The following is a 25,425-nucleotide window of genomic DNA, read 5'->3' as shown; positions in this document are numbered from 1 at the left end:
TTTAAAGGTACTCAATCCTAGATAGTTTCTACAATAGATACAAGAATATGTAAACCAAAAGATAGAATTTAGTCTAGCCAATCATATAAATTTGCTTGATTTTAAAACATAGAAACATTTAGTATTAGAGTAACACTTTGGAAAAAAAAAATTTCTGTCATCATTTTGCCATTTTTTTCCTCAGAATTAACAGATAATATTCTTAACTACTGTCATATTTTTGTATTCCATGAACAAAAGGGTGTGAAGGTGACAGTGTTAAATGCTCATTTGAACCATTCAGGTAGCCATTGGAAAATTTGGATAGATAAGTCTTTTTTTTTGAGACAGAATTTAACTCTTGTTGTCCAGGCTGGAGTGCAATGGCGCGATCTCGGCTCACTGCAACCTCTGCCTGCCGGGTTCAAGAGATTCTCCTGTCGCAGCCTCCTGAGTAGCAGGGATTACAGGCACCCGCCGCTACACCCGGCTAATTTTTGCTATTTTTAGTAGACATAGTTTTTTTTTTGTTTTTTTTTTAATCTATCTTCAGGTTGATGTTAGGCCTAAGCATATATTTTGGTTTTCTTCAACTCCTATCTGGCGTTTTTCTTTAACCTAAAAATCAAATGCTGCTGTGTTTTAAAATGTTATTTAATACTTTTCACTCTTAAAGTAAGTAGGCAGAGAAGAACCTTCATTAAAAGGTACAGAATGGTGGGATTCTGGCAATAATTTGGTGTTTATCTGCGAGGTTGTTCCCCATGTAATGATCCTGTTAAAATTAACTCTTAACAGTACATACTTCATGAGGTAAATTTTAGCAGGAAAGATTAACCTTTTGAGTTTATGAAGCCGGTGTAAGTGCTTCAGCATTCCTCATTGGTCCACTTATTGAGTGATCCTTATTGAATGCCTGCTGTGTCAGGCAGTGCTGTAGAGGCTAGAGACAGGGTGGTAAACAAGAATGACCGTGTTTTGAACCTTACTGGAAATGAGTGAGGGGCTAGAGGATATGATGAATTTTATTTCTTTTTCTTGTGGTGGTTGTGGGTTGTTAATTCTGTGGGATAAAATGTGGTGCTAACAAGGCTAAGGATAGGCAGGGTTGGAGTTTTTTGTATAAGAAATAGAATTGTTATTCCATGACCCGAGTAGAGAGATGGAGCTAAGCAGCATCCAGTTCCTGGCCCAGCACTACCCTCCTGTTGGTCTCTGCACGTTGACTCTGTATTTCCTGGCTCTGCACCATCTGCTGTTTCTGAGGAGTGTATGCTCTTCTCAAGACGCTCAGCACTCCTGGCTTTCACAGAATGCTTCAATAAATGTTAGATCTGTTAGATCCAGGCTTCCTTTGACCCTGGAGTCAGCTTGATAAAGAGTTCCATTGGTGGGTCCTTCTCAGATCCTCTGTTTAGTCCTCTGAGAGGTGGGTAGTAGTACCTCCCCTGCCTATGGCACAGGGAAGGCATTATGAAGAGCAAACAAGTGGATCCATATGAAAGCACCTTGTGGCCGGGCGCGTGGGTCACGCCTGTAATCCCAGCACTTTGGGAGGCAGAGACAGGCAGATCAACTGAGGTTGGGAGTTCGAGACCAGCCTGACCAACATGGAGAAATCCTGTCTCCACTAAAAATACAAAATTAACCAGGTGTGGTGGTGCATGCCTGTAATCCCAGCTACTTGGGAGGCTGAGGTAGGAGAATCTCTTGAACCCGGGAGGTGGAGTTGCAGTGAGCCGAGATTGTGCCATTGTACTCTAGCCTGGACAACAAGAGTAAGACTCCGTCTCAAAAAAAGAAAGAAAATCGCCTTGTAAATTGCCCTGCTGCTACACAAACTTAGGGGGTAGGGGTATTTCCAGTCTCACAGCTGGGTGACTTGAACCCTAAGGGGTAACAAATCTAGAAGAATATGGATAGAACTGCTCAAGTCCATCTTCTGGACTTAAAAAAATAATTCAAAGAACATATCTTATTGAAGAGAGTACATCATCATTATTTGCATTTCTAGTCCTTTCATTTAGAAATATGTGAACATGAACTTGGTTTTATATTCTTCCAGACAAGCTGAGCAGCTTCCAAAGCATTTTATCTCATTTTAGCCTTAAAACTCCTCCATGAGGATAGTCACAGTGTAATCACTGTTTCATAGACTCTTACTTAGCTCTAGGGAGGGGCTCTTGAAATCTTTGAGTCCAAGTTCCTTTTTTTTGCCAGGTGTGGAAGCAGGCCCAGTACAGAGGGTCTGATTCGGCCTCCCTGCTCGCTGTGGCTGAGGAGCTAGCCCTGAAATCACCTGACTTAACAACCCTGTGCTCTTTTGACCAGAACTGGTGCTTATCCTAAATCTGTGACCCAGTTGATTAAGAAACTAAAAAGTCATAGATTTATCATGGTTAAGTAATTAATGTGTACAAGATCTTCAAACTCCTAGTCCAGGACTTTTCATCTCACCAAGCTGGTTCCTGGGGGCAAGAAAGGTCTGTGCAATTTCTAACATTCATTGAAATTTTCTGTGGAAGCTAGAAGTGCTCAGTGCCTTGAGAAGAGTGAGAACTCCTCAAGAATTGTGGATGGCTTATAGACAGGAAGAAATACAGAGTCCATGTGTAGAGGTGATGTGTGTTGTGTAGGGAGCTGGGGATGGGAAAAGTTTCTGAGAAGAGACCACCAGTCTTAGTGGAGTAGTGTCCCTGCAGGAAGGAACCCTGGAGTTGTCAGAGTCACCAAGAAAGTTATTTGCATTTTGATAGACTGCACAAGGCTTTTGAAGATTCAGTGGAAAATGGAATAGGAAGGAAGCTAATGCCTAACAGAAGCCATCTTCTCCAGTAATAGTGAGAAGGGACTGATCCCGAAAGCTAGAAAAAAAGGAAATGGTTTTAAAAGCATTTTCTTTAAATATTGCCACGAAGATTGTGTTTCAGGTTTAGATTTACATATTCAGATTTTTAAAAGAGAAAAAAAAGTGTATCTTTAACAGACAAGTGAAACCTCCCTGAGAAGGTACAAAGCAGTCGTTGCAAAGCAGTTCAACGTAACAACATGGAAAGCTTTGCAAAGGGGAGCTGTAGTTCTGCTTTTATGAATTGTGACTTCAGGGAGGAGCAGAAAAAAACCATGACAAAAGCAGGTGGAAGAAGAGATGGAGAAAATTTGCAGAAGTAGAGGAGTTCACTTGCTGCTTTGATAGAATTGTTTTAAATTGTTAGTGGCTGAAAAGGACTGAATCTGCCTGTGCCATCTTTGTGAGAGTATTTACTTTTCCAAATCATTGTATCCTCTATTGACTCCTTAATAATCGTTTAGGTTGTGTGACTTCCAGAACTTTATTTTGAAGATTTATTCCAATTTTCAGTTATCCGAATGATAAGTCCACAGTTAGGATCTCTGTATTTTCCATGAAAAGCTTATTTAGCCTAGCTGACTTTATATAATTTATTTAATAACTGAAACATTTATCTTTTTTGCCATAAAACCAAGACCAATTATTTGCAAGGTATATAGATGGATGATCATTACTGGTATTTCAGGTGGAACCTGAAAGATAAAAATTTAATAAAACCAAAAGAAAAATGAAATTCAGTTCAAAACCTGTTTTAAAGTCTTTATTTCTCAGTTTATATATCCAGCTTGCCCCTTGTGTTTTTGGTGTGTGCTAATTAAGTGCTAAAAGTGGCCTTCAGTTAGTGCACTAGTGTACCAGTCTATAAGATGTGAGGGCACAGAAACTTTCAAAAGAGAAGCAGTGAAGTGTAAACTAGTACCCAGAACTACAAAATGATGCCGAGAAGTACTTCTCTGAAATTAAACTCATGAGCATTTTTAAAATTTACCATCACAGTTCTATACTTATAAAAAGAATGTTTCTTTTCTCCCTAAACAGATATGTTCCTGGTAGTTAAATGTGGATGACTAGCCTAATTTCTTATAACTGTTCTAAAGTTATGTTATATGAAAGTGAGAGGGAGAACTTCTAAATTCTGGATGAGGCCGTCAGAGTAGGATTATTTTAAATGGGATTTTGTTTTGAGATAAGGTCTCACCTACATTGGAATGCAGTGGTGTGGTCATTGCTCACTGTACCCTTGAACTCCTGGGCTCAAACAATCCTCCCACCTCCGCCTCCTTAGTAGCTAGGACTATAGGCATACATCACCATGCAGGGCTACTTTTTTCATTTTTTGTGGCGACGGGGGTCTGGTCTCAAACTCCTGGCCTCAAGTGATCCTTCTGTCTAGGCCTCCCAAATTGCTGGGATTACAGGTGTGAGCCACTGCACCTAGCCCTTAAATGGGCTTTTAAATCTCCCAAAGAGTGAGAACAAAATTTACATATTCACTAAACACTTCTTATTCACTGAAGGGAACTGACTTCAAAAGTGGAGGAAGTGCCTTTCCTTATCCCCATAGACTTGAATTTCTAGGGCTGGGTAGAGACTGCTGTTCTGGCCTGTGTGTCACTCAGCCTTGGGGTAGGGGATTGCATAAGGGGAAGGAGAGGGTTAACCAGCAGGTGTTAACCACGTTGGCAGCTGTTGAAGCTGCCAGCTCACTTAAACTTCTTGGTCAAAGATGCCAGATTCTAAAAGTGGGGGAAGTGGGAGCTGTTTGTAATGTGTGCATTGATAAGATGTTACAGCCTTCAGAGGTATAAACGGATGGAAACCATTTCACTCCAAAAAACGCAGGTTGCTGGTCTCCTAAGAGTGCAAACCTTTGAGCAGGTACAAAATACAGACCTTATAGACTTCAGCAGAATCGTGCCTACCCTGGTGACACAAAATTGTCACTTTGATTTAAATCTTGTTACGTTATTCAGAAACACTGCACTTGGTGTAACCTATTTGCTAGAAAATATCCAAGTGTCACAAAAGTTCTGCAAGTGTAACTTCCTGCTTACTTTAATCCATGAATAGCAGTTTAAATTCACTTTAAATTCAACAGAGCTAATGCCTCTGGCCTCCTCTACAAAGATATCACAGGAAGAGATTATTGCAGCTTCTATTTCAATGGCTTTTCCTTAAAGTGAGCACTGAAAGTATAAGTGAGTGGGTGGTTAGGAAACTGTTAGTAGTTAATGTCGTCTCTAAACTGCAGAACTCTGGAAATGAAAAATATCTTGGCTTCACAGCAAAATGTTTGAATGTTATGCCACTCAGGCGCAAACTGAGCAAGACCTGCAGAGGGCCGGTGAGCACAGCTTCCATATTATCTCATTTTGAACGCCATTATAATGAGACTTTGCAAAGATATCCACAAACACTTAGCTTTTGGCTTAGGTTATACTGTGTAAGACTTTAATTATACTAAGGGTCCGGTAAAAACCTTTTCCATCCTCCTCAAGGATAAAACAAGAAGCGTTGTCTCCTCTATCAACATTTTAGCACGTTTAATTTCGATGAGATCATCAATTTGATTGATAACAAATCATTACAGAACAGTTTAAACAAGTCTAAATTTCTCTTGATGTTAACGACTTACAATCACCTTTATGTTAGGTCTTAAAGCTTTATTATCCTTAAATACAACTAGCATAGTGAACCATTAAACTCCAAAGTGATCTGAAATGATATTGATTGGGGTGCCAGCCAAAATTTTAAGATGCCTGCCTGCATTGCTTTTTACATCTTTACACTGAATGCACGTGTAATTTTTAAAATAATCATTAATTTTCCAGTCGAACCATCTCTCTGGCCTCTTTCCCTAGTGCTCTTAAATTCTCACCATTTGAGCATACACACGTTCTCTTCCAACTAGTATAAATTTCGCTGGTAAATTTAAGTAGTTCCAAGCATAAGCTTACTCCACGGGAGGGAAAGGCCACCAACGTGAAACTTGTGGGCGCCTCCGACCTGGCTGCGTCTCCTAGCCTGGCTTCCCTCCTGCCGGGTCTGCACCGCGGCCCGGCCGACCCCGAAGGATGCAACTCTTTCGGTCCGGCTCCCCAAGTACCGTGGACTTGGTGACCCACTTCGCGCGTCGGGCTGAGGCCACGAGGGCAAGGGACTTTTTCTGTCCCCGACTCACGGCTGGAGCCCCCATCCTGCCGTTCGGACCCGTGCGGGCCTCGGAGTGTCCCGCAGCGGACCCCCGCCCAGGAACCCCGCAGGCAGCGAGACGGGCGCCCGGGCCAGTTCTCTGCCCCTCGCCCCCCGCGGGGACCCTGCCCGCCCCGCTGACCGGCCCCGCGTTGCCAAATAGCTCAAATGCTTGTCATATTTGCGGTCGCGCGACTCCGCGGGCTGTGCACGCGCTGCACTCGCCGCCGCCTTTGTCACCAGCCGCTTCGTCATTCGCCTGAGCGCTTCTAGAGTATGGGGGGCGTTACTAGTGGCAGTGGTGGTCCTCAGGCCGGAGTGTCTCCTTCTCTCTCTCCTCCTCTTTCAGCCCGTCCTTACGAGAAAATAGGGGCGCGCCGGCCCGGGAGGGAGCTGGGGGCGGCGCTGCCACCCGCCGCCCCCTGCGCTCCGTCGCCCCTTCCTGCTCCTCCGGCGGCCGCGGCCGGGCTCGGCCTTTATCGCGCCTCCCGGGACCGCGGGGGAGAGGCGGGCCGGGGCGGGGCCGGCGGGGGCGGGGCCGGGCGGCGAGGGGCGGGGCCTGCGGCGCCGGGGCCCGGAGCTCGCGGGAGGCTCGCGGGCCGCACGTCACTCCTGCACGGCGAGTGCTGGAGCACGAGCTGCCGCTCGCTCGGTCAGGGCGCCCCCTCCGCCCGCCTCTCGCTTCCTCCTCTGCTGCCTGCCGCCGCCGCCTCCACCATTGTATAATGCTCGGGGAGCGCAGGCAGAGGACGGCGGAGTCTTAGCTTCGGCCTCGCCTGCTGCCCGCTCCCCGGCGCCACCCTCGGGCCCCTGGAGCGGGGCACTCCGCATGGAGCTGGAGTAGCTGAGGAGTGGGCGGAAACCCCTCCTGATGCGTTAGTTCCCAGGTGGAGCTGCATGTGGTAAGTTCTCCCGGCGCCGGGCTGGAGAGGATCCGTGGGCGCTGGGGCTCCGGGTGGATGGGGGGCGGTGTTGGGACTCGGCCAGGGCCGGGAGAGCCCTGAGGGCGGAGGAGGGGCCGGGCGCCGCAGCGGGAGGGAGCCGGGGACGGAACAGGTACGGGAGGAGCGCTCCCTCCCGCGGCCCCGGCCCCGCGCTCTCGGACCCCCGGCGCCTGCGGGCTGAGCCGCTGGGGGCAGGGCCGGGGTCAGGAGGGGGTCGGGAGCTCTGAGAGCCGAGCGGCGGGTGGGGGCGCCTGGAGCTGTCGCCTCTACAGCTGGGATGTGTGTGCGCGTTGTGGCGGTTGTGTTGTTGTCAACGTGCGAGACTTTTTAAGGCTCGGATTGCTGGCGCGAAGGCTGCTTCACTTTTGAGTTCCGTGGCCGGGTTTGCATCCAACTTGCTGTAGTGCGTTTTTGTGAATTTCCCGGTGTTTTTGTTTATGTTAAAAACGTCCCTTTCCACCCTCTTTTCGCCCATGCCCAAATGAATTGATTTGGGATCTATATGTATATTAAACTGAACGTCTCGTTGGTTTTTAAGTTAGAAATCTACAAGTCATCTTGGTGGTAACCGCCTATGACTGAAAGGGAGGGGGCTGAGGGGAGCCAGCTGTCCCAAGCTCTAGACTTTGTACCAGTAAGACAGGGGGTGTCGTCACAGGGCCACTGCATGGAGAGAAAATCGTGTTTTGTTTTGTTTCTTGGCTGTAAGTTATCTTACCTTTAGCAGAAGTGGTAGTAATGGATTGAGAATGGGAGTCGAGTTTTAGGTTTAGTTTCTAAGTTTCACGAAAAGATCAGGTATAGTTTGCATTGGAATAACTTTTTGCTTGCAAGCTGAGTCGTTTCAGGAGGTAGAAAGTTAATTTTCACAGACACTGAATGGGGAGGACCGTCAGCAGAGTGAGACAGCCAGCCTCAGACCACAGCAGTTTTTATTTGAATCGAATTGGGCAGCCCCAGTTGGTCTTAGGGGAGAGAGTACATGTTTTCAAGCTTTGTTCATGAAATACGCGTTTTGATTTCCCAATATATGTTAAGAAATATCCATAATGTGTGTAAAGAGCCTAGAATTTGTAGTCACCAGTAGGATTCCTGAGGCCCTAAGTGTTCGCAGTAGCTTTTTGTAATTAGAGACTAGTCCCTGACAAGAGTGATGTGGGCTTTTGGCTTCGCTCCGCCCCTGAAGGACCGTCCACCTGAGAGCGTCTGGGCTGCTTGGCCGATGGGGGTTGGGGGTAGTTGCTCAGCTCAGCAGAAGGCATGTCTCACCCTGGCAGCTCCCATCCCTCCCCCTTTTTATAGAAGTCTATTCTGATATGAGTGTGCTAGGGTGTGCTGTGAAGATGAAAATATCCATCCTAAGATCCCAACTTCTGGAGTGAACAAGAATAGTTTGTTTGTGGATCTCTGCTTTTCTGTTTCTTTTTTCAGGGTTCTTTTTTTTTTTCTTTTTATTTAAAAGAGACAAATACTTAAAAGTTTTCCATCGACTTCCTTAGAGGTGTATTATATGTTAATATAAAATTTTTATGTCGTTCTTTAAGTTTGGAATCCTTTAACAATTTTTTTTAACTTCTTTCACCCCCTAATTAAAATGTACATAACCATGTTGTTCTCAGATGAGAAATTTTATTTTGGAGTTGACATCCCCCAACCCCCTTTTTCCTTAACACCTGGCTCTTTTCCTTACCTCATTAAGACAGGTAGGGGAGAGGACTCACATTTTGTAATGCCAACCAAGTGTATGTATGACAGGAGGTGTCCTAGGGAACGGTTTTATTGTCAGGCGAATGTCACAACGTCTTAGGTTAACAGCTGCTCAAGCTTGTTTCCCTTGAAGAATTAAGAGAAGGATATTAATTCAGATTTAGAAAATCTTTACACTTCTATTTGCTGAATTGTCCCTCTTTAAAGTTTTTGTATTTAATTGAGAAGCTAAAATATGAATTTTGCCCAATTGCTACACACTGAATTATTACTGATAATGAGCATAGTAAAATAGCACATATTTTGATATTTTAAAACTCATTCAAATTTGTGTGGCGACTGATAGCCTATGGCATCTCCTATTTTAAACAGGGTTTCAATGGCAGAGTAAGTTACAACACTACTTTAGAAAGGCACACACATGCATCACACACAAAAAACATTACAAAACGTATGAAGGCAGTTTGAAGATGTTCGAATGCAAATACATAAAAATTTCTATCAATAAAAGTAGCATGCTGCAAGTTATCAGTGTCCACTTATACTACAAAATATTTTACATTTTAGTAACTAAGAAAGGTGAAAGCTGGAACAGAAACTTTGAGAGGTTTCTTTTGCTGTGGTTTCTTGTTAAAGAGCACAGAAAAAAAGTATGAAGCTTTATTTTATATTTCACATATATCAACAGAATCAAGACCACTTTGTCAATATTACCTATGGAAAAAGCTATGTATAGATAAGAGTATTTGGGACCATGAACTTCAATTCACTCATAGAATTTTTAAAGCTTTTTGGCAACAGAAATTTTGTATTCAGTGTCATGGCATGTCCTATAGGAGATAGCTCTAGTTGCGGTAGTTTCTTGGTGCCTGAGAGAGAGAGCAAGCACAGGCGCTGTCTCTGATTACTGAGTCCAAAGATCAGGTGTGTACTGAAGGCACCAGAAGGCAAGCTCCAGTTGATGTGAAAATGGCCTTACAATAAGGGTGACACCAGCTCTCATAGGTCTTTCTGTTAATACTGACTAGCAAAACATGAAAATCTAAAAGTGCCATGGCCAGTTTATATGCACAACTCATATATTTTGTACCTATTGTTAATAATTATTCATTAAGCAATTGATAGAAATCCACAAGCCAGGACTCCTGTTTAAGAAATGTGTGCCTATTTCATTTAATTTTAGTATGTTTGAAGGAAATGGCTACTAATCTAGAAAAAATGATTGTCTCAAATGGCCGGTGCAGTTGGTATTAAAGGCAAACTTCTGCCCTGTGTGCAGATGCTGGGAAACCCTTATGAACAGAACTGTCCCCTGGAGCGTCCGTCACTCATTGTGTGGAGCAGTGTCTTTCTCCATTAGCCCTGTGTGGCAGTTCATTCTTTGTATGAATCTGTGAATGGCATATGTCAGCCCAATAAGACGACATTCCTATTCTGAGTAATAAATAGACTCCTTGTTTTGTTTTGTTTTTTCTCGGAGATCACGAGACAAACAAAACAGAATTGGCTGTCTAAAAATTTTCTTTGAAATACAAATGAAAATTTCAAAGTAAAATCATCACAATATATTTTATAATATATGATTTCTAATAGGACAGAACAGATACAGATACTGCCAGTTTCAACAAGCACCACATATAGACAGCACAAACTCTTTGGAAAATTCTACCCTCTCTGTGGTCTGAGGGATCCCAAAGCTGGAAAGACCCATTTGTCTTTTCTCAGAATCCTCTGTCCCTCATCTGAACTTAATGCTAGGATTCTCTGAAGTAAACCCCACAATTTGATTGATCTATTTTGGAAACCCAAGATCACCTAAGCTGTATTCTGCATCCATTGCAGTTTTCAGCTCAGAATGAAGTTGGCATCTGTGCTCCTGGCCGGCCTCTTCTTACACTTGCACACTGTCTGGCCAGAGCTGGCCCCTGCCTCCCCACAGGGACAGCAGATCAAGGGGTGCATGTGCCCGGCCCACCTCCACCCTGAGTGGAGAGTGGACTGAGCTATGTGGAGGCGTCGGGTGGGGGCTGGAGGGGAAGAGCAGAGGATAGATCTGGAGCCGACTGTGCAACTGCTACAGCAGGTCTGACTAGTTTGAGGTGCCCAAAGGCAGCTTTGTTTTTCTAGTAACTCCAGGTAGCAGCAAACTTCAGTTCTTAAAACTCATTCATGTCTGCCTTACTGTCTTTTTTGTCATTTTACAAAAACCTGTGTCTTTGCAGAATTACTAATTCTAAGCTTTTTTCCTTTAAAAACCTTCCTAGGCAGTTAACTGAAAAGAAGCTAAGCATTTTCTGAGGACTTCCCCAATAGAATAGAAGGGGAAGGGATTCTGGCTCTTAAAGGCATGATCTATGTCTATATATTCTGTATATCCGTATGCATACACTGATGTTTAACAGTGGGCTGAGTGAACCTATTGAAGGAAAGTAAAATGTACACTTGAATAGACCATGGTCAAAACCACTGAATGATCAAAAGTCCCTTGCTCCACATCAGCCTTTAGCGCTTTGCTTGCCTCTGCTCCAGCCGGCTGCTTATCATTCCACGCCATGCACTGCAGCTCCTGGGGTTTGGAGCAGGCCTGCTAGTGTACCCCACCCTTGTGTTTAGAAGTGTTGCCCAAGTTAAACTCAGAGAATCTGAAAGTCCCAAGGTCATCTCTACACCAGAACAGGTTTGCATAAAATCCTAGTCACGCTAATGAGATACCGAGCTGGCAACTGCTTTAAACTGATCTTCCTGTGTGGTTATCCCATTTTATAATAGGTGATACAGATTTGCTTTTCAGATTTCTTTCCTACTTTGAGGGGACATCTCCCTGTCCATCTGTACCTCTTCTGTGTCTTCCATGCTATCAGAGAAAACCAATCTGCCTGAGGAATTTGGGTGCTATGATCCAGAGTGGAATAATTTTTGCTCTGTCTCTCTGCTTCTCAGGAACTTGGTGGTCTTTTCTGAACTTTTTAAGGCAAACTAATTTTGTTTTAGTAGTTTTACCATGTCCAGAAATAGAAAATGAAGTATGTTTCACTGGCAGTGGTTCTTAGCTGTCTGACAAGTAGTTGGTTTACAAATTAAAAATTCGATTCTTCAGGTGGTTCCTGCCTTCTTCTAAAGCTCCAGAAGACAGGTAGGATGAATCAAGTGTGAGGGGGTGGCAGGCTGGGGAGGTTGAGGAAGGCTTTCCATGAAGACCATTGAAGGTAACTGAAGAATTATGAAGCATTTTCCTTAGAAAATAAATAGTTATTACATTTAGTGTGGTACTCTGATTATTTTTATTGTATTTAAGTGACTTAGCTTAAAGTTCAGTGAGCCATTCATTATCAATGCACAGAAGTCCTTGGGAAGATATACGTTTTATCTCAAAATAGTCCCAAAGTAGTTATTTTTTAATGGCTGCCATATTTACAAAGTATCATTTACTCCCCTCAAGTTTAGTTTGTATCCTCGTTGCCTTTTTCTTTGTAAAATTATTTTCTGTGTGTGAATTATTCAAGTATATGATACAAAGTTTAAATTGTCTTTGTAAAACCTTATTAGCCTACCTAATTCTTAGAGGCAACTAAACATTCGAAACATGTAGATTACTTACATGGGACAGGTATTTACGTAGAATAGTTATTTCCTGCCATTTGCATGTCTCAAGTATATTTCTATTATTCTGCACCTCAAATTGTTGTACTCATATCATGTAGAAATGTGATATTGTTCTCTAAGGAATCCAGGTTTAGGCCATACAATACAATGTTCAGTTTTACACAGTAAGTAAAAGAAACAACATTTCTCTGGTTTTCCTCTTTGGACTGCACGGATAAGTTATAAGATGAAATATGTTCTGTATTTGTAAGCAATATTTTAAGTGATTCTTTTGTAGTAATGAAGCATCCAAATTTGAAGGCATGACTAGTTTTTAATTTTTAACTTTTAAGAAACGTTTCTATTGAAGCATTTCTTGAAGTAGCATACTTTATTTTTATTCCTTAGTTTTATTCAGTGGCAAATAGTTGTCTAACTAATAAAACCTAGAAGGCCACCTTCGGTTTTAACTAAGATGTAATTTTATCTCTCACAGAATTGTTCTAAAATCTTCTATTTCCCTGTTTTAGTAAGACTTACATGTATCTTGAGGTCTTGAGGTTTTTTTTTTTTTTTTTTTTTTTTTTTTTTAAACACAAAAACTGTCACATGCTTTTGGCAAAGCCTTTCCTTCCTACTCTAAGCCCCCCACCCCCTTGACATTGTTTATTAAGGGTCTCTAGCGTGAGGGAGAAAAACAGTGTATCTTTAGGGAAAAGATGCTACAGGAGGATTGAAACAGAATCCCATCCAAGCAATTATAAATACAGGAGAAAAAAATATTTTCATTATGCTGGAGAATGGGGGTTGGGCAATGGTGGCTAGCCTTTACTAGTAAAGCACATAATCTTATGGGAAAAATTGTCAAATCTGAGAATTCCTTACCCTAATGTTAATGAGGCCTTAGATTCAAAATGCTAAAAATATCATATTCTGACACCAAATTATTATGAAGTAGCATCACAATTCAAATGATTATAATATATAGATATGTTTATACTTTCCAATTTTCAAATGGGGAGACTCATTATAACATTTCATCTATTATGAGCATTATTATTGAACGTACAACATCATATAACCTGAACTTGTAATTTAAATAGAAAGAATTCCAGCAAGTAGTTACACATAATGATCTTGCTTCATTATCTCCCTAAGGTTAACTGTGTTACATTTTATAATTAAATGGCCCCTCCCAATGTCTTTTCTGAAGGGTTTTCCCAAATAACTGCCTGAAGCGGTATCTGTTCAGTATGGAGATAATTTATAGTTATTAAGAAGTAGCAAGTAGGCTTAGTAAAGGCATCTATACTGGTAAAAGTCTTAGCCTAATTTATTGAGACTCATTGTTTTATTGGGAGTCCATGTTGGAAGCCCCACTGGAAATTCTGAACTGTTGGTTTCTCCACATTCACATCTCCTGACTTGGGTGTGTGTTTGTTGTTGTGTGTTTGTTCTCATTTCAGGAATCCTCCAGGGATTCTAACCATGGTTTTTGAAACATCAGTGTTAAGTTTTGCATACAGGGAAACAAACTTTCTTATACACAGTACTTCCAGAGTTTGAACCATACCATAATTTAATTTATTTTGGCCTTGGAAAAGCTCCCAGCTTGCTTAGCATTGTTCTGTGGATACCTGAATTTGAAAACAATCTTGAAAATGTATATACTTTGAGAGCTGTAGGTAGAAATTGCAGTGAAGAATCAGACTTCTGCGCTCCTTGCTGCTCGGCTGCGCCCCCTCGTGGCTGGATGTGATGTGCTGTCTTGCAGAGTTTAAATTAGAGTTCCAACTTGAATTGGGCGTGCTTGTTTACATGAGCAGTAATAGCTTTCTTCTGTGTGAAAAAAAAAAACCTATCAAATTAATATAATAGTTTTCATTGGGGGTGTGAGTAATTTATTGTGCTTATTTTATATGTTTTAATTTTAAAAATATGTATTGGCGTGTTGTGGTTTGTAACTTTTTATTATGGAAAATTCCAAACACACTCAAAAGTAAAAGCGAGAGTACAATGCACTGCCTTGTACTTATCAGCCAGCCTCAGCAGGTATCAACATTTTGTCAAATCTCGTTTCATCTACATGGCCAGGTTTTGGGTTTTTTGTTTGTTTGTTTGTTTTGGAGTATTTTAAAGCAAATTCCAGGCATCAGAGCATATTATGTTTTTGTTAACTTCAGGTTAAAAACTGTATAATTCTACTCAGTCTTTTACTTGAATTAAGTGTGCCATTCCCAAATAATCCTTTTTCTTTATAAATTTAAAAAAAAATTCCTTAAAACTGAGAAAACAAATAAAGCTTTTTTCTTTCTAATTTTTTTTTTTAAATCGAGTGTACCATACTTTTAGCCAGAATCCTTAGGTAAAATAAAACAATTGACAGCATTCTCATTGTCCTTGGAAGAAGGTGATTGGTGTCCATAGCTTCATAAGAGTTGGGATTAAAACTTAAAATTCCCAGCTGGCAGAGGAACCACTGAGACGGGATATTAGAAACATTTTACACCATTGACATTTATATTCTAAAAAGCCCATTTTCTTTCCAGATGTGTACTAACAAGGCCGTAATTTAAAGAAATATTTATTTGAAACATTCTCTCCCAGAATTTGACTATATTTTGCTTACTAAATGCAGTTGTCAACATTTTTAAAAATTATTTTACTAGGAGAAAAGATTATATTTGAGAAACCTCCAGTATTGGAAATTGTCTTCAATTTAATAGAAGCATGTGAAAATCTGAGAGGAAAAACTAGAATTTAAAAAATTTGAACTTCAGAAAACAACCCCAAACAGTAAAAGTTGTTTCTTAAATTTACTTAGGGTTTGACTTCCTGGTCGAATTTCAGTGTATCCTCAGGCTTCCCCGCCCCCTGCCCTCTTCTCCACTGTCAAGAAAGCCAGGATTGCTCCTGCAGGTCTTCGTCAAATGCAGGGTCTGATCTTGCACAAACAGCCTAAGTTGCGTTGCCCTGCGGGCCCCCGCGCGGCCGGTGCGCAGCGGGAGAGCCCGGAGGAGGCGCCGGCAGCAAACAGTGGTATCGGGTTACAGGTTCAGAATATCGCTGGAGCACTGGTGACTGGCTTGATCTAGTGACTGGCTTTATAATTACATTGCCGATTTGTTAGGGGAGGCTTTGTCTTCCTTACCAATTAGGATGGATGTTACTGCAGGGGCCTCAAATTCTGGATGAGCTTTGGTTGTTTTGTTTTTGTTTTAAAGCATCCCGATCCATAGAACTTCATGGGTTCTGTTACTAATACTCCCTCTTGTCTTTGGGCATCCTTACGGTGTCTGTAAATAAGCCAGAGACGGTCTCTCCCTGTTGGAATGTTTGCCCCTGTTTCTGCCCACTCCCCTGGGCCAGACGCAGTTGTTTTGGGGTCCGAGGTCTACTTTTGCTCTTTGGATACCCCAGCACCTCCCCGCACCGTGCTGGAGGGGACAGCCCACATCCCGTGCCTGCTGCAGTGTCAGGACACACGAGGCCCGGCTGAGGACGTCCCTGTTTCTCTTAGCTTCCTTTCTGAATCTGCCAGCATCATCCACCACTGCAACCTTTTCAGGGCAGCCTCTTTGTTTTCGCTGGTGTGTTTTCTTGTTCCTTGGGGGAGGAGGGTGTTAAAAGCCTGGACATGATCAGATTTCTTAGTCCAGTGTGTTGTTTAAGGTGTAATATTTTAAGTGTAGAAAGTTGTCTAAGCAAATAGCTTCCCCCAATTAGGATCGGGCTTCTCCTTCCGGCTCAGAAGTTGCTGTGTCACACTACAACAGCAGCCTGGAGGCAGAGCACTGGGGTCCTCAGCGTCCCGCCCTCAGGCTAGTGGGAGGTTCCCTTTTGTCATGAACAGAGGCTCTCCCACTAGGATGCCTCAAAAGCAGGGTCCTAAATGCATTGGAAGGCCAGCCTGTGGAGTGAGGAGAAGAGAAACAGCATATTCTGTGTTTCAGAAGTTGTCTCAAAACAATCCTGGCCCTACTTCGAGCCTCTTTTCGGCTCAGAAGTCTGCCACATGCCCAGCTAATTTTACCAGGGGCACCCCTTTCTTCTACCACCACCGCCAAAAGACACCAGGAAAATGAATGTGTTTCCACTTAGGGCTGTGGGCTTTGGTGTCACAGGATGTCAGGGGAAGGGAAGGACCGCTGCCAGCCTTCTCGTAAGACAATTGCCACACGTTTTCTTTCAGCTTTTTTCTGACAAAGAAGTGGGTGCATGAGGGCAGATCACTACTTTGAGCGTTGGCATTGGGGTAAAGGCCTCATCTTTCTTGTTTTAGCGTTAGCATTGGCACCTCTGGACTCGTCAGCAACCAGTGGTCACACCAGCAGCCATATGGGACAGTGTATCTGATGAGGTTAAGGATACGACTCGTTAAAGCTCCTCTTTGAATTAGGAGCCTTTTTCCTGAGAGCTGTTAGCTAGCGTTTTGAAAACATTCCTGTTGAAGTATAGCGTGCATGTGGAGCCGTGCAGGATCCCGCGTGTGCAGGCCGGTGACTCATCACGAGGCAGGCCCCAGCTGCACTCTCCACCCAGGTGAGCGGCAGAGCATGGCCAGCTCGCCCCACTGGCCGCCGGTACACCACGGCAGACACGGGAGTTCAGTGTTGCCTTGTTACCTGACTTTTAAAACAACATACCACTTAATTGTGAAGCCTGCTGCACTCTTGAGAAGAGAGCATACAGAATGTCTACTTGTTGCTGTTTCCCAAAAGGAAATTGGAAAAAGCTCTTGAAAAGGTGCACAAGGTACAAACCAGTTGGGCTTCTAAGGTGATGCTTTCCTGGGTTCCCGGTCTATCCCCGCACCGGGTCAAGGTGGTGCCGAGCTGCACAGGCCCCAGGAGTGCAGGACCAGGTGTCTCCACTCAAGCTTTGATTCCTTTTTGGTCACAAGATCAGTCACACCTTCCCCAATTATTTCCTCTCTTAAGAATTTAGAACTAAGCTGTCAACTTTGACCCCCTTTTTAAAGTCCTTTTGTGGCATGAATTCGCTTTCTCCAGACACTGAGTAGAAAAGTCTGTCAAGAGTTTTCCTTCTGCCCGGGGTTAATGACAGTCATTTGGGATGAATCAAGTTAAAACATAATGCAGAGTTTTACATCTATGAAGACTTTTGCATCTTTTTTTGACTGGCACAGAGAAACCCAGCAAGCCAGTCTTCATGGGCTGAGGAGGGCTCCCTGTGCAGGCCTCCTACAGCCCCCGCACTGCCCCCAGGGTCTGTCGAGGGAGCTACCAGGATGCTGTGATGTCTGAAGAGGCTGGGGTGAGCCTGCAGGTGAAAGCAGTGGTTTTTGTTGGTGGTGGTAGGATGACAGAAGCGGTAGTTTGGAAAAGTCGATTTAATACTCTTACTTTAAAAATTCCTAACATTTATTTTGACGGTTCAAATAACATTAAAGGACAGTAATTTTTTTAAAAAAAGATTTTAAAGAGGTGTAGCTTTTAAATAGTTGGAAAACATTGAGCTAAAGATAACTTTTTCTGATTTATCTTTTAAAAAATTGTTTGCATTTTTTTTTTTTTTTTTTTTGCAAAATGTAGTAGTGGGAGTTGTTACTTACTCTTTTAAGCGTAAGTACTATTTCAGTTCCTTTTTGAGCTTTGGATAAGATCCCACCGCCATCACTTTAAGACCCCAGCAAGGAGAATCTGGGCTCCACTGGGCCAGTAGGATCTGACACATGAGTTTGAGAACCTGAGTTTTGTCATTAAAATTGAGTTTAAGACATCTTAACTCTGCATGCAGGCTTTTGTTTTCTAATGTCAGTTGTCAGTTACTATCACAAAAATGCTGTTCATTCCTTTTTGCCCTGCTAAATTAGACACAAATAAGGAAGGCCTTGGGAATCAAGATTAACTGAATAAAGATATCCTCTGGCCTAAACTTGAAATGGCCTGATGAGGGAAAGAAGAAACGGTAGTTCTCAAAGTGAGGTTCCCAGACCAGCATCACCTGAAAGCTTGTTGGAAATGCCGATTCGAGGGCCCCTCCCCAGACGTGCTGAAGGAGAAATATGGGAGGTGGGGCCCAACCGCCTGTGCTTATCGGGCCTCCAGGTGAGCCTAAGGCTTTCCCGTGGTTGAGAAGTGAAGGATGGGAGAGTGGCTCACAGAAGAGCTTCTCAGCTGGAGCTCTCCTACCTACTCTGTATCTCAGCTGCTGGTGCATTGCGCCACCCTGATCCCGCCCTGTAAAACCGTTCAACTGGGAGGTCTGTGCAACCCTCCTGTTCCTCCCTCCCAGACACAGTTCTCACTCAAGGACACACACACACACACACACACACCCCTGTCTCTGTTTTTACAGTGCTGCCCTGCCTGCCCCTTGGTGTCTTTCCTCATTATTTCCACTTACCGTTCGTGTATTCAGTGACTATCTAAGGAGCATCTTGTGTTGGAGACTGCCGTCTGCTGAGGATGCAGAAGTGAACAAAACACACACACCGTCTGTGCCCTGGGGGGCTCACTATCTTGAGACGGGAAACAGATACGAAGAGACAGTCCCACCTTAAATATAAATTTCAAATAGGCTACGAATCTATTTCCACTGGTCTCCCGGCTGCCCCCAGCCCACAGGAATCTCTCAGACTCCTTACGGTGGGAGTCGCTCAGATTCGGGAATTGCAAAACCCCAAAAAGTCAAGTCATTCAGGCTCCTGGTCCTCTGGTCCTTTGACTTCTGAGGACACTTCTAGTGAGTGACATTTGTTACTTTTGAGCATCTGCCCAGATTGTAGCTTTTGAGGGCGGGGTCCTTCCTAATGAAAAGTTGCACAGTTGAAAACTAGTTTTGGTGTACAGAGTTGTGTTTAGTATGAAATTTCCTGGAAAACTCCAGAAGTTTCCATTTATGTCGCTACCTGTGAGTTTTGTTCTTTATGTTTGAAACTTGGTTTGCTGCAGTTAATAGTTGCTAAAATTAATGTTTAGAAAACTAGAATGCTAGGAATTTGTTTCTGAAAAGTTTACTGGGGAGGGAAGTCGTTTGATCTCAAACCTCATGTTAAGAGCCGATGACTATTCAGTAGAAAAGTGGCTGTGGTTAGTTTTAGGCCCCTTAGGGTGGGCAGAAGAAGGAGGAGCACCCACATGATTCCTCCATGTGGGAGTCTCCAGCCCCACCCTGGAGCTCAGGGTCACTTTGAGTCTTTGTCTGGAAAAATTGGGTAGAAGGCATGGGTTTTTTAGGCTTTGGTCTTCACCAGCCAAGGGAGGAGATGAAGTGGAGTGTCAAAGCCCTGGGGTGACCTAGGAAGCCAGTGGGTCACAGGCCCCCCTTTCGTGAACTCCAGGCCCATCCTCCACAGGAACCACAGCACTCCGCACTAGAGTTACCTAGACATCCTTAGCCAGCTCCTGCTACTGCTTCATCTTCAAGTTGCAGCCCAGTGAGGCCTTTTTTAAAGGTCCCTTGCCTCTCCAAAGGGCGGTTAAAGGACTATTGTTATTTTCTTAGACTGCCTGAGGAAAGAGAGGCTTCTGAGGAGCTAGGAGCTGGGCCGACCCTGACCTTGGCCAGCCTGAGCCAGGCCCAGAGAGGCCCGGAGGGGCTGATGCGCCTGGCTTCTTGCCCTCTGGTTCTTGAGGGCATGTTGTGTCTTTTCTCCTTTAAATTGGGCCCTGCGTAAGGAGGTGGTTGTTACACAAAACCCTGAGAGTGAGAGTTCCCACTGCCCTCCCCATCTAGGAGTTGGAGGCCTCTTCTGAATATGCTCATTGTAATGTTACTGCAGTGTGTCAGGCAAACTTAAGGAAAATGACTTCACTTTTTATTATGTTGCATTGTATTCCTTTCTGTAATAGCTTAGATAGGATTAAAAATCAAGATGATATGCATTTCACAGTCTTACTGGGTGTGTGGAGTCAGTTTTGCCTTATAATATAATACAAAATAGAGAAATGGTGGCAAACCTGCCTTGAGGTACACTCCATCAGGGGTCCTTATTCATACCTCTGAAGCGCATCCAAGATTTGGTGTGTGTGTCTGTTCCTGCTCACAGATTTTGCTTACCGAGCCCTCTGCCCTCCCCTTCCAGGCAGCATTACAGATGTCTTATCAGGCTTTCTCTAAATCATTAGGATTAGCACACAGCTCTGGCCAGCTGGATCATTCTAATTGGAAATTAGGTGCTTCTCACATTGAAATCCTTCTGAAAATACCTCCAAAGATCTCTTTCAGCTATGGGAATTCTACTAAATGCCTATAGTATTTTGCATGACCTGTATACTTTTTAAATATGTGAATTCTGTAGATTCAGTGATTATTTCTAGAAAAATGCATTATTTAAAAAGTCCTGTTGTTTGTTCTAGTAACAAGTCTTAAAAAGACAATTCTGCATTGATGACTATAAGAAGAGTCTACACCATCTTCCCTAAATGTTACCTCTCCTCCAGAAAACCGATAAAAATCACTAGCTTATCACAGTGGCGATAAGCTAGTTTGTTTTCGGTTGTATTTTGTTTTACGCTTACGGACAGTGCTTCTCAAGCTTTCTGTGACGAGGGGCTCTCTTGGTTCCCTGGCCCCCTAGCTCCTAGCTCCTAAGAAGCCTCTCTTTATCCTCAGGCACTCTTAAGAAAATAACAATAGTTCCAGGCTGGGCCTGGAGTTCACAAAAGGGGGGCCTGTGACCCACTGGCTTCCTCGGTCACCCTGGGGCTTTGACACTCCACTTTATCTCCTCTGTCTTTCATAGACTTTAGTAAGATGCAATCAAAATAATTACCATAAAATGAAATAAAAATACAAAGTTATGGAAAATAGAAACCCCATTAAAAAAAATTCCATGTACAGACATACAGTTACTGTGTACATTTGCTGTAGAAGTTTCTAAATAATAAAATGTCTCTCCATATCTCATCATGGACCAGTAACAGTTCACAGATAGGCACCATCTATGGCCACACTTCAAGAAACACTGTTTTAGAGTGTGTATGTATCTGTGTACTCATACATTTAAGTGTGTTGCCATGATCACATTATAACATAACATAGATCTTAGAACTTTATATGAGAATTAAATGCACTTAGTAAGCTCTTTAGCAAAAGTGGATTTTTTCTATTAGTATTTAAATGCTTAAATTATAAGCAAATACCAATAGTATAGTCGTGAATACAGTTATATGTTTCAAAACCCAGTTGTCCAGTAGCACCTCTGATGCATGAACTAGAAAATGTTTTGCAATGTGAGATGAAACCACCTCCACTCTGATTCACCTTCAAGTTTAAACAGATACTTTAGATAGGAAATGTTCTATGCAAAGTAAATACACAAATGAGACTTTTAGCACTAAACAGTAGGAAATATGTCTATCACATGGAGTATTAGAGAAACCAGCTGCTACTATCATAACCTTTCTTGCCCTGGAGAACAGTTAATTACTGGACTGGTCATTGGGATTGACAGCCATTTTTTAAATGTTAACAAAATGAGGGGAAATGTTTCATGCAAGTAACACCACATTCTTCGTAAGCATTAACAAATCTCAAGCCGGTTCTGATGTTGATAGGTCACAGCTTGTTCATCTGTCTCTTCTGGAGACTGAGACAGGTGAGATGGTCTCAAGTGGCAGACTCCATGTCCACCTGTATACTGGCCTTGAGGGCAGCATGGCCTGCTTTCTGACAAAGTATGAGAAAGAAGTTCTGTGAAGTTTATATTCCATTTAGCCTTATTTCTTTAGGACGAGACTTGAAATTCAAAATGGCGATCAGGTGCAGGAGGGGATGTTTAGCCTCTTGAAGGCCAGGGTATTCACGTGGGGCTCCCCACTGGGCCTGGCCAAGTGCCTACGACAGTGTAGATGTGGAGAAGTTAATAGAGGATTGAATGAGGTGTGATCAATCAGCTGAAGCAGTTCATTAAAAGGTAAGTGGCATTTAGAAGAGAAATTGGATAACTACAAAGCAGTTGCCTGTATATGAAGACATGAGAGTGAGTCACACTGAGGACAGGATTAGCAGGAGTCCCTGAGAATGCTGTAGCGGGAGACGGGGATGGTGAGGGAGCAAGCATGGGCCCGGCTTCATTTGAACCATGATCCTCGCCTGAACACCAAAAGGCAGATTTCTTGTTAAATGGTTAGAAAGTGAGGTCTTTGAACCAAAGGCTAATGGACTTGAGATTGTTCTGTTTAGACAGTAGACGTTCTGAAAGGAGGTGGTGATCTTGGAGAGTTGGAAGGACCACTCCCTAGAAGGTGACAGCCAGATGACAAAACGTATTCACGAAGGCCAGAGCAAGAGAGGACAGTCTGGCCTGTGAGCAGCAGGCGAGGTGGGGCAGGAGTTCCTCGCTGCAGTTTTAAAATTCCACCCATTACCGGATTCTCAGGGTCTGAGATACGAGGTCATGGTTTCTTCAAAATACGCATGTATCTCTGGAATCACAGGAGGTATTTTGTTAGGAAATGTCTCAAGTACCCAAACAGCAATGCTTATAATCAGAACTAATTACTTTAAAATTAATCCAGTTGTCTTCAGGCATAACTATGCGTGGATGAAATTGAGCCAAAGGAAAACTTAGGCTGGGAAATACTCATTCCTCCACTTGATTCTACAATGGAAAGTGGTGGCGGCTCAGTCACTGTGGTCATTTAACACACGTGCAGTGCTTTACCGCATGTCACCAACCAGGCAGAAAGGCTCTATGCTTAATGAGGAAGGAAAAGCATTTTGAAAGCATACACAGTTCTACCCAAATTATACATGTTCCCTTTCTTTAACTTGGTTCTTTTAATCCTTTAAGAAGTGCTCAAGCTGTAATCTGTGACACCTATATCTGTTTAGGTCATAGCATTGTAAGTGTTTTCTTGGGCTTTAAAAATAAATCTACTTGGGGGAGGGAAATTGAACCTGCACGATAATCTTAGGCATGCGAACACAAGCACATGAGCTGAGAAAGTCAAAATCATGGTTTCCATGGTAACTCTTAACTTGTCTGTGTCGTACACATTTCTCAAGAAATACACTCACCAGACTACCTAGTGATAAAAATTGCTCCACAGGCATACAAACGTGGATTTTCTAACTCTCTCTTATTGTAAAAGGTCTTCCTTCCTCCCACCCCTAATTAATCCACGTGTACTTGTAAATAACCCTGGGTAGGAAACTGAGGTCCAAGGCCTGCCCTCTAAATCAGTCTCTTTTTTTATGGTAGAAATCAGCTTTCATGTGATTAATGCCATTTCCTCCCTCTCCCCTCTGCAGATTTATGTTGGGTAAAGGAGGAAAACGGAAGTTTGATGAGCATGAAGATGGGCTGGAAGGCAAAATCGTGTCTCCCTGTGACGGTCCATCCAAGGTGTCTTACACCTTACAGCGTCAGACTATCTTCAACATTTCCCTTATGAAACTCTATAACCACAGGCCCCTGACAGAGCCCAGCTTGCAAAAGACCGTTTTAATTAACAACATGTTGAGGCGGATCCAGGAGGAACTCAAACAGGAAGGCAGCCTGAGGCCCATGTTCACCCCCTCCTCCCAGCCCACCACCGAGCCCAGTGACAGCTACCGAGAGGGCCCGCCGGCCTTCAGCCACCTGGCGCCCCCATCCTCCCACCCCTGCGACCTCGGAAGCACTACGCCCCTGGAGGCCTGCCTCACCCCAGCCTCGCTGCTCGAGGACGACGATGACACGTTTTGCACCTCCCAGGCCATGCAGCCCACGGCTCCCACCAAACTGTCACCTCCAACCCTCTCGCCAGAAAAGGACAGTTTCTCCTCCGCCTTGGACGAGATCGAGGAGCTCTGTCCCACATCTACCTCCACAGAGGCGGCCGCGGCTGCGACGGACAGCGTGAAAGGGACCTCCAGCGAGGCTGGTGCCCAGAAACTCGACGGTCCTCAAGAGAGCCGCGCAGATGACTCAAAACTGATGGACTCTCTGCCTGGGAATTTTGAAATAACGACGTCCACGGGTTTCCTCACAGACTTGACCCTAGATGACATCCTGTTTGCTGACATTGATACGTCCATGTATGATTTTGACCCCTGCACTTCCTCATCAGGGACAGCCTCAAAAATGGCCCCTGTGTCTGCCGACGACCTCCTCAAAACTCTGGCTCCTTACAGCAGTCAGCCTGTCGCCCCAAGTCAGCCTTTCAAAATGGACCTCACAGAGCTGGACCACATCATGGAGGTGCTTGTCGGGTCCTAAGACCCAGGGACCCAGCGACTGTGCCCACCCAGACCCCAGAGCGTTCCCATAACCCTGACAATTCTCCACACTGTGCATGCACCCTTGCTTGCCTTTTTCAGAGAAAAAGAAAATTTTACAACAGGATCACACTAGTTTTTGCTTTGAGCAGAGTTGGAGTGCCTTCATCCAAGTATGACCACTTGTAATACACTTTTTTGAGTGGTTCCTCAGAGACCTACTACCCTGGTTTAGGAAAGAATCCATTCGAAGACAATGTTGCAATGTTGAATGACAAAAATAAACAGTTCAAGTGAAGCACAAGGATTAAGTTGGGAAAGCTGTAAATTGCATGTGCATATTTGTCTATTTTTTCTATAAGTTTTATTGCAAGAGGTAAAGAAGAAAACTATATATATATATATACACACACACACACACACACACACATATATATATATATATATCTTATTTAGATAATCTCAGTACCTTTTCTGGCATTTTCGCCCTGTATAGGTTGACTTGGCAATTCGGCCTTTTTAGAGGCATTAACTACTCCTCGTAAGTGTTGCATTTACATGGCTGTTTAGAAAACTGCTGCCCAAATTTATTTTATATTTTTGTACAGATTCTGCAGTTTATGATATTGTTTTTCTAAAAACAAATGCTGTTTATACATATGAGATAGCTATTTTGATAGGATTTGCTCACATAGTTCCTGCAAACTTCAGATGTACAAGTTGCACTTGTACTTTTATAGAGTTGTAATGTTTTATATGTGTATGGTGCAAGAGAAAATTGGATCAAATCAATCTGCAGTTGATGTCCCCAAATGCAAACACAGGCACACACATGCACACACACATAAACGTACACACACAGCGCTTTAAGAAAGGGCCAGGTGATATCACACCCAAATTTCACAAACACTGACCCCCTGGCACCAACACCTGCCAGTACTGTGACTTCCAAAGCCAGAGCCACATGTGCTCAGCAAACTTGCATTAAGCAGTTGGCGG

General features: G+C 43.4%; 1 protein-coding gene across 2 annotated transcripts in view; it reads left to right on the top strand.

The window, feature by feature from the left end:
• The window catches only part of SERTAD2 (SERTA domain containing 2), a 31,600-nt gene extending 6,766 nt beyond the window's left edge, over positions 1 to 24,834 (top strand). The window contains exons 1-2 of one of the 2 annotated variants that reach the window (XM_025354679.1): positions 6,628 to 6,924; positions 23,479 to 24,834. In XM_025354679.1, coding sequence (XP_025210464.1) covers positions 23,483 to 24,427 — 945 coding nt within the window. In that variant the 5' untranslated portion in view covers positions 6,628 to 6,924; positions 23,479 to 23,482 and the 3' untranslated portion in view covers positions 24,428 to 24,834. Of the gene's footprint in view, positions 1 to 6,627; positions 6,925 to 23,478 lie in introns of those variants that run through there. The other variant, XM_025354680.1, reaches the window with a different exon arrangement.
• Positions 24,835 to 25,425: the final 591 nt, after the last annotated feature.

The sequence above is a fragment of the Theropithecus gelada genome, chromosome 13 (assembly GCF_003255815.1).
Source record: "Theropithecus gelada isolate Dixy chromosome 13, Tgel_1.0, whole genome shotgun sequence".
Classification (NCBI taxonomy): Eukaryota; Metazoa; Chordata; class Mammalia; order Primates; family Cercopithecidae; genus Theropithecus; species Theropithecus gelada.
The sequence above is the reverse complement of the archived record's forward strand: the minus strand, read 5'-3'. Positions and strand labels throughout refer to the sequence as shown.